The following is a 16,982-nucleotide window of genomic DNA, read 5'->3' on the forward strand; positions in this document are numbered from 1 at the left end:
GCTGTTGTTTGAACTAGGTTTTCTCATTGTTATGACACTTATTTTTACTCAACAAACTTTGATATCATATATATATTTTTGCCATTTCAGGTAAAACCTCCAGAGGCTTTAACAAAGATGTGCATTGCATACAATCCAATAACTGAAGTGAAACAGTGACTTTCTTCTGTACAATAAGATTGGGATCATCATACTTTAAAATGCCTGCCGCTGTGAAGACACAAAGCAATCTGCAGAGCTAATTCTAAAAAAAAAAAACCTTATGAGAATTATATTACATTTAACCAGACAGAACCGGAACAAACCTTAGGAGAGACCATACCGACTGCAAAATTTTGCAGGCACGGAAAAAACTACAAAGACTCTTATTAGACAAGCACACTTTAGTGATGCTCCCAGGGTCTAATCCCTCCACTCTGATCTTCTTGACTCCACAGATAAAAGATATATAATGTCAGCAATGAGGAAATGCCGCCTGTATACAATATCAGCAGACTTTGTCCAGCCGACACCCTGCACGCACGCACGCACACACACATACACACATACACACAATCCTGCAAATACCACGCTAGTTCTCTCTTCTTTCCCTCCTTGGACTGAACATCTTTTTCTCTGCTGACATATAGTCACTACTCTCCCACAGTCTTTACGTCTATAGTAGTGCACCACATTTGAAGCCCCACATCACGACCACCTACTGGGATCATCTAAAACAAACAGACCTCTTTGTCAGGGCAGATAAAGAGGACCTGGGCTTTTATATTGCAGGGCGCATGCAGGGACAGAGAGATATAGAGCCCCCACACCTCGGTACCACTGAGCCAGCCAAGACGCTCCCCTGGACAAACCTGCTTGTGATTGCACATCAGATGAAAAGCAACAAACCTCAGTCCGCTTCTGAAGATACAATTCTTTTTTTTTTTTTTTTATTGTTGTCTACATGCCCGGCCACTGAGCTATGAGGCCCTCGGAGCAACGCACAAACAGGATTAGCTTGGCATATCTCAGCCTTTTTGTGACTCTGTCAGTAAGAAATCGCTGCCACATGAATACCAATAACTTCGCTAAGCCAGTATTTTGGGCTTTTTTTTTTTTCTTTTTGATGTTACACATCAGAGAAACACAGAACGAGTTCTTCCAAGGTGAGTAGATTCTTTCATTGAAACTGTGTGATCCAGGTAAAGCAATGGCAGCCAGCAGATGATACAATGAACTAACTGTTATCTCTGACCAAACAGTGTGAACCCATCGGCCAGCTCTGCCCTTTCATCTCATTCCCTTACATGGCTCTTTTAAAACGTCCATTGTGTTCTGTGATTTTCTCCAAAAGCTCCTCTCATAAATGGAAAAAAATGGCTACAGGACAACAGTGCACTTTTGAGATATTGATTTTTGCTCTAATTACCCATAAGCCCCCTGCAGGAGCTGGTATGTTGGCCTTATGTGGCAGATATTCGGATCTAAATTAATACCTCCACAGTGCCTCCCACTGCAGCAGTCCACCTCTGTAACAGCCAGTGCCAGTCTCTGTAGTTCACGCTTCCATGGGTTTTAATCTTAATAATCTCACCTAATTCCCCCTTTTCTCCATTATAATTCATGAGTACCTATCTGGGAAAAAATGAAGCCCTTTCACAAACAACATTACATAACTGTCACTTGTGTGTGGAAAAATAATGTCTGTAAAACTAGTTTAACCTTGAAAAACAAGTTCCAGTCATAATCTCCTTAGCTGGGAAAATCACTGTAGGTCACAGAGTATCAGAGAGCATATTGATTTGTCAATAAAGCTGCTGGTAGCTTTATAGGTCCCTGCGGAGAGGGAATGATTTCTAATACTCAGCTAAAGCAATTAGATTGATGAAAAACAGAAAAGTGTAATTCTCTTCTCTCTGGTGTCATAATGTAGACCGAAAGCACCCGTGAGAGAGCTAAGCAGCACAAATGTGTTTAATCGTGTACTCACCAGTAGAGATATGGTTTGTCCTTGTCGACATTGATGTTGTTCAAGGGATCCATTCTGAACCAGGTGTTGAATGTAAACCCATTTTGATAAGGCCACTTGGCAATAGGAGGTAAAGCAATAGCCTGTGACAAAAAGCAGAAAAGACAGAAAACACGCAGTCATTAAAAATCCGCAGCACCGCCTCTGCTGGAGTGAGTCAAATTAAGATCAACTTAGAAATAAACTTGAATCAGAGAGCAAAACTAATGAAAAAAATGACCAGTGTTTTTTTTCTTTGTGTCCAAGACATAACAGCAAGATTTATGGGATTGTTTGTTTAGGTAAGACCTCTGGTTATGTTCTAAGTTATCAAACATTTTATAAAATGAAAACTGCTAATTGCAACTGATTGCATTATAATTCCTGTTCGTGCTGAAAATGTTACAATGGCAGCTGTTCAGCCGAGCTTCCAGAGCTATTTGCTTCTGGATAAAGTTGCAGAGAAAATGTACATTTCATTAAACTAATGTGACAACTCATTCATCCACTTTAGTCAACTTGTTTAACGTTATGCAAAAGGATACAAACGGTTCACATTACATTCCCAACGTCTGACTATTCTATGAAATCAATTCATCATCCTTGCACTATTACATTATACTTCCATAATTTTTTCAATATCATACCAGTGAGACAATGACAACAATGTTGTTCAGTGGAATTATGTTTGAGGGAATATGTTGTCCGAGAAAAGTGGTTAACACTAAATGCCATTTTTAAATTGAGAGCAGAGTGGAAATGTGTGAAAGCTTACTGCTGCACTGCGACCAGGAAAGTTGAAGAAGGCATCTGGACCGTGTCTCTGGGGCATCTGATTCAGCACCGACAACATTTTGACCGCATGCCTCGGCTGCACAGGTGATGAAATGAGTCAGAAGAAGAAAGTCAAGGCCTTCTCTCTGACAGTTTAGAGTGCAGTCAATACAATGTCAGTTACTTCATCCTGCAGTAAGTCAATCACAAAACAAGCCTCAGACATATCAGTGTGATGGCTCTCTGGTGGCAACTCGAGTGACAGTGTCAAACCACACATAAAAAAAAAAGAACAACTTCAGTCTAACACACTGAATCCACATTATGCTATCACTTACCCAAAGGCCTCCTTCCCCTCGTAGCATGCTGAAGAGCAACTTCAGTTCCTTCACTGTGATGCTGTAGCTAGCCAGCACTCCCAACATGTCCACTAGCAAGTCTTTAAAGGCAAGATATGATGCACACATCACCAAACACACACATAAACAAGAGGAGAGAGAGGACGATCATGAAATTGCTGCATCATGCAGATATTAAATTTCATCCACACTGCACAGGAGGTCCTCGTGGTGAAAAGTATTCATATGCATCAGCTCCAGAGATAATAAAAAACAGTTTCGCTTTAGTTCTCACTGAGTTCATTGTCTGTGAAATTCCATTAAATCTGTCACAGAAACACTTCCACTACAATTACATGGAAACTGACTTGTAAATCAAAGTGATGTCTAAATTGTTCAACTCAGAGGCGCAGCAACACTGCAGAGAAAATGCATTTGGATTTCATCAGCTGAAACATAATTTACAGGTTACACAAGGTATGGATGTAATTTGCACAGAGCAAAATACCAAAGTGACACTGACTTCCACAGACAACCATACAATGACCTGAATACAGATTACAGGGGCTCTAAAAGGGCTTCCAGAAAAGCCTAAATGTATCAAAAAACAAGAGTAAAGACATCCTTACAACACTGTGACCGATCACATACTGCAACTTGTGTAATACTGGACCAGACTGTTTTCTAAACTATTTGTGATGCCACAGATTGTGCCTGTAGGTTCATCTCTTAAAATCTGATTTTAAATGGAGCCCAGAAAAAATTTATACGTCACTGTTGAACACTGAATGTGGGAATAGCCCTCTTGTGCCAAAGTCTACACACAGATCAACCTACATGATTTCAAAAATTCAACTTCTGGAACAAGACGAAAAAGAATTATTTATAACTGGAGAGGGATTTACTAAATATATATAACATATTCTAGATCAAATATGTGATAGAGTACAATTTATGTGAGGGAATGTTCTACCTTCTATCAATTACAAAGTAAAGCACCATCGTTTAAATTCAAGATTAATTTTGTCAGTGTGACTTAAAATATTCCTAAAATGATTAGGTGAATGAAATGCTTCAATTACTGACAAAAAAGGGAGTGATAGTGATTAAATGGTTGATAAATCAAAACCACGGTTTTCTTATTCATAGTGCTTTCATTGCTTCTATATTTTAAACATATCTAAAGGAATTCACTTGTGCCCTCATTGACTGTTTAGATTTTGCTTTGATATATTTTCACAGAGACAATACTAACAGGGGACATTAATAGTTTTAAAGGTTTTAAGATATATTGTCTTTGATCCCATTATTGAAGGTCTTTGGAGTATTTGGAAAAGTTATCTAGATTCCTAAAGAGCACATTGAAATCTTACTTTCCTTAAAATGATACAAATCAACATGTACTACTCCTACCACCTGCTCACACCATTATCATACCTGCAATCATGTCATCCACTGAGTTCATTTTGAGCAGCACCTGCTGGATGAGTCCGACCTCAGTGCTCGTTTGTAGGTTTCGAACACTCTTCCGGAGGATGGCGGTGAACATGCTCCAGATTTCAGCCTGACAGGTGACGTCGCAGTGCTCCAGCAGCTCCACCATGCAGCCAATGCTTTCCGCATCCTGGATAATGAAGTTGGTCTCCAGATCGAACTCACCGCCCACCAACTGCAGAGCAAGATGTGACAGAAGGGTAATGTAAAAAAAGATTGCATTTTTATACCTTCCACGTGCAGCATGGAGCGATATGGATCTAAACGTGCACTCTCAGTGTGGCTGTTCGACCCAACTTTCACCTCTGGTCTTGATCAGGTTTTTTCTCCAAGGGGAAATTAACCAGGAGAATGCTTTCATATATTTTGTGGGTCACTGCTCTGATGTGAAAGGGCTGGCCGGCACTGGGAAAGAAAGTGGAGATCACTTTTCCTCCTTAAAAGATGTTGATCAGAATTTAAGCACCCGTGAAAATAAAATAGCCGGGCATTTAATGAAACGAGGAGGGGGAGGGCAGTCCTTATTGCCCCGCTGCCGCTTGTGAGTCACAAATGATAATCACTATTAAGAAAGTAGAGAACAACAATCAATAATGCAGTTCTTCAAGTTCATCAAGCATGAAATTAGGCCTCTAAAGAAGTGCATGGTATATGAGGAGAGCACTGACAACAACTTGCTGGTGGGCATCAAAGCAAGCAGCTGGAAAATGGGCCTAGATACCCACTGCACATTACCGTGATTGACAGGTAATAGCTAGGTGAGATCAAAAGTAGTGGAAAGAGACTCATCCATGGACTTATAAATCGAGCCTTACCTCAATCATCATCAGATCTTGGTGCAATTACATTACAATGATGTGTGTCAGTGGACTGCAAGGACTTGAAGATTGGACAGACAGTTTTTCCTCCTTCCAGAGTGCGGTTGCTGCGCAGACATCCGCAGAAGTGTTTTACACTCTCTGAGGTATAAACACACTTCAGTGTGCATTAAAAAGTTTCAGGTGGAAAATGGAGAAGGCCTCATGGGAAAGGATGCGTTCAAACTAATTCAAAGAATTAAAACTTGTCAAACAAAGTTGTGCAACACATTTAAGGCCCTGCCCACATGTGGAGTTCTTAAAACAAAGCTTTTTCTATGCCTCTCGGCCTTTTATACACACATAAATGTTGTTTTAGGTCACTAAAAATGGAGCTTTTGTAAAACTCCTTTCAGGGTAGAGATATTCAGAAACATGTTTCCCTGCCTTGTTCATTCTGTAGCTAAGCAAGCAACCAGCATAATACAATCTTCTTCCTGTTTACAATGACACGCACGTGCCCAGCGTACATGAAAGGCTGCGAGTGTTTTCAGGTCGGTTTTATGGACAGTGAAACGTGTACGTGGACTGGGCCTAAGCGATGTAGCAGGTATGTAGATCTGCTACAAGTGACAGAGTTAACTTTTTTATAAGCATTTTTTAATTTCAGCAATTTACTGAGGCAGTTTATTCTAGCAAAATGAAAAAGTTATTGCCTGCATGTTACATAAAACCTCAGGGCAATGCAGACATCTTTATGAATGAGCACAAAGGGCAGTGAGGCACTAACAATAACAAGAATCTCACAGCTTGAAAACTCATGGGGTGGGTGTAATGTGCACTGTGAGTCAGCCAAAATGTGCAGACGACTCCTGTAAGGCCAAACAAGCTGTAACACGCCTGTCTTCTATATACAGGAAAAATGTTAACTGGGATGTAAAATTAACAAACTGATGGAAAGCTCCTTATTTGTATATGGAACACGCCAAACTGCCTACTCCTCCCACAGCTGCCAAATGCCACCAAGCATTTCCGCCAGGAGAAAGCCAATAACAAGACACCACCATGTTGTTGCTTTATCCTTCAGTTGGGTATTTGACAGTATAATATCAGTTTGCTACCAAAACCCCGGATCCTGCCCAAAAAGTTCAGTTATGCTAATAAATATTTACACATACTTATCCAAAATCCAAGTCCACTAGCACAAAATGATACAGACTACAACCTGCCCAGTAAGTAATACGCATGTATGACTCTCACCAAAGAGTCGATACCTCCCTCTCTAAAAAGAGAGGGAGGTATGGAGCGTTCAAGACACGGTGTGAAAAGGGATACTGCAGCAATGCACCACATGAGAAAATGTATGAGTTTTTTTTTTGTTTGTTTGTTTTTTTAAATTAAAGTATGTAAACCTATTCTACAAGGATACCCAAATAAAAGTATGACCCTGGAAATGAGCATAATATGACCTCTTTAAGTGAATGGAGCAAAATATACTTGAGATCAGGTCAAGTAATAAATTGCACACAAGATTTCAAAGAAACTAAATCTATCATACTTGTCATTGGACTAAAAGCATAAGATACCAGTCATGCCAAGGACAAAAACCTAATAATGGAGTTTATACAGCAACTGCTGGGCTCTCCCTTTCCGCAAGATCATTTATGAATTCCACTGAAGCTGCAAAAGTCTTGCTATCAATGATGAATAAGTTCCACTACTTAATGTGCAGCACCAAGACGTGAAGATGAGAAAAAAGTTATTTACATTCAGTTTATTGTTTCAACAGAGACAGGAAGATTGTGGTCCTAACACTGTTTGTGTTTACTTACAGTGTTTCCCCACTCACACAATGTTTTTATATGGTTCCTACTTTGTGTCGGAAAGAATACTAATAAGGACTGAAGAATACCAACACAACAGTAAAACATTATCAACTGATAATGAAGAAGAGATGTTTAATGGTTCCAGAGGCAGTCAGTGGTTGTGCGTTGCTCCTGACAGCCATTGTGACACATACCAACCAATACTGTTGCAAAGAAAAAAGCCATGATGTCTAGACTAAATCCTATCAGACTTCAAGGCTGTTTCTATTAATCACAATATTCACAGGCACACCACAATCCAGAGAAGTGGTGTAATTGCAGATTCAGAACCCCGGAATAATTTTCTCCCATTATGTTACAAGAGGTAAATAAAGACATGAAATCACTGATTACACACTTAACACATGGAGAGGAGAGCTTCTCTGAGCCATACAAAGATTTGTGAACATCAAATCAATGTAGAGTTTTTAACACATGGAGAGGAGCGCTTCTCTGAGCCATACAAAAATTTGAGAACAACAAATCAATGCAGAGTTTTTAACACCACTTCAGTTTAATGCTGTGAGCCCCATCATCTACAAGTACATGTCCAAAGTCTTGCATACAGGGGCAAACCGCTGCAGTTACATATTGCAGCATTAGTTTTGACATAGTAAAAGACTGTAGATACAGTACATTAAAATTTAATATGCTCCTGTTTAGTTAATTGCAGCTGCACATCACATCTTCACATATGTGCATCTTTTCTTTCTCTCCCTCTTTTTCTCTCTTCTGTGACCTGTTTAATAAAAGCTGAGTGCCAAACATGAACAAAGACACCATATTCTTCTTTATGGGTCATTCCAGGTTTCATCTAACTTTTTCGTATGTTGAAACACCTACAGTTTCTAGCCCACAGCAAATGGAGTTATCCTCACATTCTGCTCCTCTTCTGTCTGAAACACCTTCTGTATCAGCCAGCCTTTACTTCCAATACTTTGCTGTGTCACTATGTAACACAGTGACACTTCGAGCTTGGGAAGAATAAATGTAACCTGAGCTCCTTTAAATTGCAAAACCACATAGAACTTTTCTGACAAGCTTTATCGCTTCTTTATGTTACAAGTTTATGTTTGTTTTGGTTCTATTTTCTATTTCTTTCTTGTCACAATACGGTGCTTATGGTCTGGGAAGGTGTAGGCACAAAAACCGCTTGGTTATGGTTAGGACAGCATCATGATTTGGTTTAAAATACCTCTTTTAGTCACCACAAACAGGGCTCAAAATGTCCCAAGGTCTCCCTCAAAACTCACATCTGTCATCACAAAAACAGCTAGAAAAGGTCTGTTTGGGGTTCACACATGAAGCTCTACCATCTAATCAAAATGTGGTCACTGGCTCTCAGTGGTTGGTTTTCAATTCATGAGGTACAATCCAATACAACAGCTCTGACAGATATTGTTACAAATAACATTATTTTCATTTTTTGGTGACATTGTGGGAAATGTTTAAGTGTAATGGTATGTTTTTTATTGGGGTCAGGGTTGTACTGGACTACATTAGAAAAAGGTTTTCTTTAAGGCAGGACAGTCATATTTGACTGCATTAGACGGTGTAGATGTCATACTGAAGTGGACACTGACTGTTCCATATATTCCAACCCATTTTTATGGTACAAATTTCGCTAAAATTTATTTTGCTTCCTTGGGATCTTGAGATTCAGTTAATTAAATGAGAAAGCACAAATACATCCCTGCTTCTATGAGTTGCAACATTTTACGAGTCACCTTCAACTATGAAGCCCATATAACTGTCGGCAGAACTATAGGATAACTGGTTAAAGCAAAAAATGTAAGGAAGGATATAAAAAAGAGTAGTAAGTGTTTGACTGGGATTGTTTGTTAGAGCTTCATTAGGACCAAATGGCCACTTGCAGTTCCTCTGCAGAGACCCTGAGACGCAACAAGCTCTGTAACACTCCATTAATTAGGCCTTGTTGGTAGAATAGCTATATAGATTCCTCTCCTAAATCAAAGGTATATGGCAGCATGCCTGGAGTTTATTTAATGACAGTAAACCTGACAGCACAAGATTAACATATTCTGTTGCCTGTGGAGAACAAAGTAGTAGGCCTGAACGCCGTGTGGCAAACAAAGCAGCAACAAGTGGCTACGGCTCATCACCTGTTCCAACAAACAAGGTGTTGATGGTTGCAGCAAAACCAAACGAGGAACAGAGGAAACAATAAACAAGAGAGCAGTCTCTGAAGAGAGACAGACAACGTCAGAATGGATTCACCTTTCGGCATTACAGTGACCTTTCAGCACACAGAAAAGACAATTCTGCGGTGACTTCATGACAAAAGTCAGGGTGTCTAGTGACCCAGGCACTGACAGAGGTCTGGAGGTGAAGCTGCTTGAAAATCTGTGGAGAGACCTGACTGCAATTCTTCTGACTGTACCCCTGGAATCTGACAGAAGATAGTGGATGGAAAAAGCATTAAATTGTGCCTTTAGAAAGCAATTGTCTGAATATAAATTAGATGCCTCTCTGTCTCACATCTGCAACATTTTAAATGTATTCTTACTTGCTGTAATATGGGTACGACACATCTAAATGTGGACAAAGGTTACTGGTAACTGACGAAGCCTTGTTTTTTTTAAATTTCCCTTGGCACTTTTATTTTGTGTCTTTGCCAAGCAAAGCTTAATGCAATTAAAAAGTGTTACTTTTAGCACCTTAAACTGTTAAACTCTCATGTTTAGAGGCAGCTAGGGAAGCAACATGACAAAATATGCACCGTATATTTTCACTCCATCGAAAACTCCAGAGAACTAAAAGTTCAATTTTCTTTCAGACTCCCTGCGGCTTCTCCGGGACTTATCTAAAATACTGTAACAGCAGGGAGCACTGACAGCCAAAGAATGTGACTGTACACTCATTTATTGTGTGCCTATCTCTGACTTCTCCTCCTGATGGTTTCTGATGATAGGACACTGCTAGCCCTGGTCTGTTTACCACAGTTGAACCCAACGGCAGCTCAGTGTGCTGGTGAGACTGAGCTCCTTGGCTAAATCCTTTCTCACTAAGACTCAGAGATGATAGCACTATCAGTAATCTGCACAATAAAACTGCTGCTTTGAGAAGGACATGTTATAAATTCAGATACAAATGAGTCAGAACATTCGAGGAAACAAAATGTTAATTTTAAGAAACAGGGATGCAGAATATGGATTTTTTTCAGTACTGCTACTGCTAATTAACTATTTCTCATGGCTGATACTGACAGACAGCCGCTAATTGTAAACGTTGCTAATATAAAAACAAGTTCCCAACCTGTAGTTTTATGCAGACCTGAGGGAGAAAAATTCTAAAATGTGGTGAGCGAAGATGGCTGATTTAATAATCATGGCTCTGATAATGTTTTCCGTGTTAAAACCCATAGCCTTTTCCCTCGTCTCCGAGCCCTTGAGGAACATGTTCTCTAAACTACACGTGTTGTCTTTATCTGAAACTGTAAAGAACGTCCACACTGGCTACAACATGTTTTACTCTCTTTTCAATGGTGAGTGGCTCTACCCAGGTGAAGTAATTCCACGTCATTAGCACGACGACAGAATGCTACTTGTGCTTCTTCTTCTTCCTGTTTGTATTGATTGGCGGATCGCAAACCGGCGTCAAAGGTGCATTTCACCACCTACTGTGTTGGGGTGTGTAGATTTTGTGCTCGCAAAGTCAATGAAAGGACTTTTCCCTCTTAATTTAATTTACTAAAATGTTGCATTTTGTTGTTGGGGGAATTGTGTCTATGGATTAATTCAAGTATCAAACTCTTGGCACTTTTTTAGGCATTTGATAAAATGCAGGGATTACCCTCAACCCATGACTGAGACAAGGTTATACAGAGAAAGGTCAGAATTAACTGGGGTGTACAAGTTTCAGCCTGTCCTTGGACACTAAAATGGCATCAGATGGATCAGATTTATACAAGGAATCATATTATGCATTCTGCAGGAGTTTATCATCGCAGGGCTGTTCCTGCCATGTGGTCACCATGTTGCCATGAATCTGCCAGTCAGTCTGTTTTGTCCCTCTGTTTTTCACAGTTGCTGTTGGACCCAATGATTTCAAACATATCTTGATTCATGAGTAAATACTAAAAGCATGGAATATTTATCACCAACAAAATGTCCTGAATTATCGTTTAGTTTATTAGCCTACAAGTCTGCATTTTTTAATAGATGGGAGAACCGTTAATTGATCCTATGATGATGACACCCTCCAAGTGTATTCATCCACATGGGATAGATTACCCAAAGCATGTTTTCTCGGCTAGGAGCTCAGCATATGGGATGTCATTCCCAACTAATTATTCCACGTACAGAATGCGCTTTTTCTCCCTCTGTGTCTCACTAAAGGGTGGAAATGGAAAAATGATGGGCTCAAACTGAAGTCTTTCAGGTGCTACAAGTGTCTGAGCTCTGTGTACAGTCATAGTAAAAAAGACAAGTTGTCAGTCAGCATGTTGAGTGTCGGCTTAAGCACTTATCTTTGCACACCCACCTCACCAATTGGTATTGACGCTGTTTCGACTCGAATGCAAATGGAATTAAAGATGCTGACATTTCTTTGAATGCACCGTAATTCAACATCAAAGAGCTGCAGAAGTTCTATACAGTGTGAATGCAGAGTCATACAAACACATACATACACACACATACACACACACAGGGCTGCAGCTCATAATTATTTTCATTATTGACTTCTTTTCTTTTGCACTAATATATAAAAACTTTTTTTTAACAGATTATATTGCAGAAAACATTCCTTGGGGTAATAAATAATTGCAAAATTTTCCACTGATGTTTACAGTTTCAGCACACTGATGTAATTTTAGTCAATATATTTCATTGATAAACCTTAAAATATGCGTGTTGGATAGCCACATTTAAGGAATCAATGGAAAACATGTGTGTTTATTGGCTGATATATGGATCAGAATTTCTGCTCTCTAATCGTTATCAGGCCCCAAATATCAAGCTGATCAGCAGAATGTTAAGAAGAAAAATGTCAATGTTGTTTCTTAAAAAAAATACTCAAAGGTATTAATTAATTACCAGAATAGTTGGTGATTAATTTGACAATTTACAACTAATAGACTAATCAATTATGTGTTCTACACAATTGCTCTACACACACACGCTTACACATGATCTGGGCTGCCCTGTGGGGAGAGAAGAAAATTCCGCCAACAGTCCGTGCTGTATGATGCAAAGTGCTGGTCCAAATCAGGGTTTTGCAGACGCAGGTAAAGCTGACCCATTTCCATGTTCCCCAGAGAGGTGCTCACAGAAGGAAGAAAACCTGCCTCCTGCAGCTTTGGCTAATCATGTAATTTCAATTAAGAATATCTGCTCCAAATTATTAAGACACTCTGAAGCTCAGTGGAGCTGTGGCTCGATGATTTGCAAACCGGAGAGGAAGGTTACAGAAACAACACTAGAATGTGAGGCAGGAGAGTAATACCACTTTAATTAGGCTCAAACTGGTATCTATGCAGCTCAAGCTGGCAGACCTGTTAGGGTGGTTGCACCGGGGTGGTGAGTGACAGCCAGCTCCTCTCAGCCTGCAGAGACTTAGAGAGGAAGGCTTCACTGTTAATAAACCAGAGGTGAAACTAGATTAGCAATAATGTCTTTCAGTCACCTTGCACATTGACTGAGGTTCAGTGAACTGCTCACAGGCTTATTGTCACTTTCACCTGTCCGACCTGGAGAGATGAGATTGTGCGATGCTACAGATAATCCAACAGAGCCTGTTGTGTCTGAGGAAATGAAAGCGCCTGAGCCATTACAGTGATTTCCTAATGTGTTGGGAATAGCAAACCACCAAGCAGCTATTTATTTTACTGTGCAGCAAAACCAAAAATTGTTTATGTGAAAGCAATTAAGGTGTGTGCTTGGTTTAATTTTTCACCCCTGTGGATCCTCTCTTTCAGCATGATAGGGTTACGAGCCTGAATCAAGTGCGTTTTCTCCCCCTGAGAGAAAATTCATTTGTGCGTCACTACTATGAGGCGGAGAATTAAGAGAGTTGCATCCGAGCCCTCAAGAGTCCCTCCACTTTCAACTGCTTCTGATTAGGCCAGGGCTGAAGACTCGTCGTCACCATGGTGACAGGCGGTGAAGATTGGACTTGAGACAGTTTCCGAGGGAAGCCTACGGTGGCCACTAAATTGGGTGAAAATAAATAGAACTGATGTCCTATTTACGAAGACTGCTGGCGGAGTGCGGACGTTGCAGTGAAGGAGTCTCTGAGGGGCGGCTGTGGAGAGGAAGGGTGTCCTCCCTGATATTGGTAAATGAATAAAATGAGAAGTGATCCAGGTTCAATGACATATTTATCTAGTCTGCCAGATGTGGACAGTATTGTCCAGCCTGATATTTTCAAATAAATATGAGATTTGAGCGTCAGAAAAAAAAAGTTATTGAAATGACACTATACTGGTTGCTGTGTTGTCCAGTCATGATCATCACAATCAGAGAATGCACTGACTTGATAAAAGCCCCGACACACTGATCTAATGGTTGCCCATCCTAGAGGTGTAGCAATCCATTGATTCAGATCAATCTATCAATTCAGTGTTTAATGATCCAATGTCGATGCAAAGTCATAAAATCAGTCCATGTCATCATATTGAGGATACTGCCTGTGTTTTGAAATTCTGATCACGCCACGTTCGTCCGAGCATGGCACTAACACCAGGTGATGGCAAGCAGCCAAGAACTAGATGATGAGCATGTTTCACTCCCCTATAAGCGAATCAATCAACAGTGTGGAAATATTTGGGATTTTGGAGAAAAGCCGGGTCAACAGACAAACAGGCATCTCATCCAGCAGTCCACCAACTTGTTGTTAATGCTTCAGCAGTATAAGATGCTTTGTTTCAGCAATGTGATGCTGAAAAAACATGAATGCAGGCTGAAATTTAACTGTGCTGTTCTGTTGGAAGATGCAATGACTTAAATAGCAATATTCAGCATTTTTTTCCAATTATTGGTGATTTTTTGTGTCTAAATTGCTGTTACTATATATTAATTTAAGGGTGCAGCATCCTTTCTCTGTCTGTATATTGTGGCCTCATTCAGTGTACCACCACAACACTATCTGATAGGTTATAACCTGTCAACATTAAATAATTTGAATCTGCAATGTAACTAGCAACTTTTAGGTAGAAAACAGGGATAAAAAAGTACCTCAAAATCTTACTTACTTGCAGTACGTGAGGAAATGTAGCAAGTTACATTATAACACTGGTTATTCTCAACTTTGGCCAGTCTTAACCAAGATTTGTATTTTCACTGCAAATCTATATCAGTTCTAATTATTGGTTGTCAGTCTCCTTGATCACCAATAATTGGTATCCATTTCCTATTGGTATTCCATTTTCATTTCCTGAAGAAATATTAGTGGACCTGTATATTTTAACCAGTGGTGAGAGAACTGATATAATATTGCATCCTAATGAAGCCTGCGATTTACATCCCTACCTATTAGGACTTTTTTTGCACTAGAGGCTGCTGTTTATGATGAACTTGGAACACCAAATGTCTCTATGTGGTTAATGTTTGTGTTAGCATGAAGCTCTATTGATGTTCAGTGTTAGTAACAAACAGCACTACATTCACTAGCAGAAAACCAAACCAAGAAAACAAGCTGAACGTGGATGTCATAAAAATGACAATATTGCTGTTGTCTTATTCCAGTTAGTATTCCTCTCCTTGTGAACTTGTGCGTGCAGAGCACAATACCAAAGTTCAGCTACAGAATGAGAACAGCCTGCAGCTGACTTTTAAACCAGAAGCAGTCAAAGGGATAAAGTATGATGCAAAAATTTGGTATGCAGAAGTAAAGCACAGGAAACAATGAATCGGCCATTCCGCAGCCAAGTGCTTAGCAGCACCAGAGGGAGTTGGACACAAAACACTGTATCCATACAGAATACTTGGGTTTTCCATCATCCCCTCACACTTAAAAAATATATTATTTTTCGGCAACAATGAGGCAGTCTAGATGAATGTGTCCGAACTGCTCAAAAGTAAAGAGAAGTTATGTAATGATGATATAAGTTATTCACAAAAGCACTGGCATAAATACACTTAGATTTCCACAAATATCTTCCACATCAATAGATTCTTTTCATTAGACTCGCACTCCTTTTGGCATGTCTCACTGAACAAAATAATGAATCATACTTGAATACTCTGCAGTACAGGGAGTAATATGTATCCCCATAAAAGACCAGAAAAGTGGACAGAATGGCAAATAAGCTACACTGATAACAGAGGGTCACAGTATTTGATTGAAATCATATGGATGCAGTATTTTTTATGTGAAAAAAAAGATCTAATAATAGTCCTATAATAATGAGACATCAGGGTTGGAATATCAATAGTACATACAGTAAATTATCAGACTGATGTATTAGGCGGCCAACAAAACAATTATGGCCACTTCAGTCATTTGTAATCATAACAATAAGGAGAACTGATTTTTTTTTTTGGCTACTAACATCAAATCCTATACTTCTGGATCATCATCATCAAAACAAATGTATCTATGGCATAAGGACAAAAGTAAAGTTATCTCCCAGTAAAAAACAAAGGGGATTATATGGATTTTTGTTTTGAACTCCTGACATTCAAAAGGAGGAAAGAAAATGCAACCATGTACTTGATAGAGCAATGAGGACAAATGTGGGATAAGGTGCAAAGAAAAATCAATTTGTGCAGAGGAGTTTTCTTTTTTCTCCAAGGAAAAAAATCAATAAATTAGCAAGGGCATGCAGCTATCTCAAATCGGAGTGCAGACTGGAAAATCAGCTGACCAGACCAAACTTGACAAACACGACCATTAACAGTGGTTAACATCTGGTCTCAATGTGTGCCTGCTAAAATGAACAACTTGAAAAGAGATATGTATGAAGAGATATTATACAAACAATAGATTGCATTGAGACAAAATGGCACAGTCACTCCAGGGAACTATTCTAAGTCCTTTTCTTTCTTTACTTTAAAAATGTCACCAAAATAAAGGTCAAGCCATTTAAGGGACAGGGGTGTGGAACGTTGAAGGGAGGCGGGTGTGAAATATGTAGAAAAGAAGCTTATTGCTTCTGTGGGCCCATTTAGTTTGATGAATGGCTTTCACATCAATGCTGAACCATGCTAATGACCACACTTCAAATGCCTATCTATCCACTCCGCTTCACTGATGAGTTAACCTCACCGCTGTGCTGCACACTGACCAGCACTGAGAAAAGAATTAATCTCTTTCCCTTTAAAAGGCAATAATCGTCTTAATGAAGAACACACAGAGAAACGGAGAGGGGATGGAAACAGTGAGCCAAGTTGGAAATATTAACTTCCTTCTTATTTTTCTGTTTGTTTCCTTGATTACGTCTTAATGTATAATCATGAGTATAACTTAAATGTACATTTATACTAGCCGAGCTTTGGAAATGCTGCACCGCTCAGACATCCTCTCCAAGCCTGTTGATGTCAGGGTGCACAATTTATGCAACTGATCTCAGATAAGTTTTACTGATTACAAGACAATCCCAGTTGGAGTGTTCAGCCACTGGTGAAAATGAGTCCGACATTGCAGGCTTTTCTCCGCCTGAAGGCTGGGAAATATATCAAAACAATATTATCATTATTGAGTTTTGAGACCATATCCAGCATCATCTTAGATTTTGGATGCCGTTACATCATGATATAACATAAGC

At 39.6% G+C, this 16,982-nt stretch overlaps 1 protein-coding gene across 6 annotated transcripts in view; it reads right to left on the reverse strand.

Moving 5' to 3' along the window:
- Positions 1-16,982, reverse strand: part of nbeab (neurobeachin b) — a 221,184-nt gene that overhangs the window by 160,220 nt on the left and 43,982 nt on the right. For all 6 annotated transcript variants that reach the window (XM_037079753.1, XM_037079762.1, XM_037079745.1 and 3 more), the window contains exons 2-5: positions 4,537-4,768; positions 3,100-3,200; positions 2,763-2,858; positions 1,970-2,091 (exon numbers count right to left, since the gene is read on the reverse strand). In XM_037079753.1, coding sequence (XP_036935648.1) covers positions 1,970-2,091; positions 2,763-2,858; positions 3,100-3,200; positions 4,537-4,768 — 551 coding nt within the window. The remainder of the gene's footprint in view (positions 1-1,969; positions 2,092-2,762; positions 2,859-3,099; positions 3,201-4,536; positions 4,769-16,982) is intronic.

Source organism: Acanthopagrus latus, chromosome 2 (genome assembly GCF_904848185.1).
Source record: "Acanthopagrus latus isolate v.2019 chromosome 2, fAcaLat1.1, whole genome shotgun sequence".
Classification (NCBI taxonomy): Eukaryota; Metazoa; Chordata; class Actinopteri; order Spariformes; family Sparidae; genus Acanthopagrus; species Acanthopagrus latus.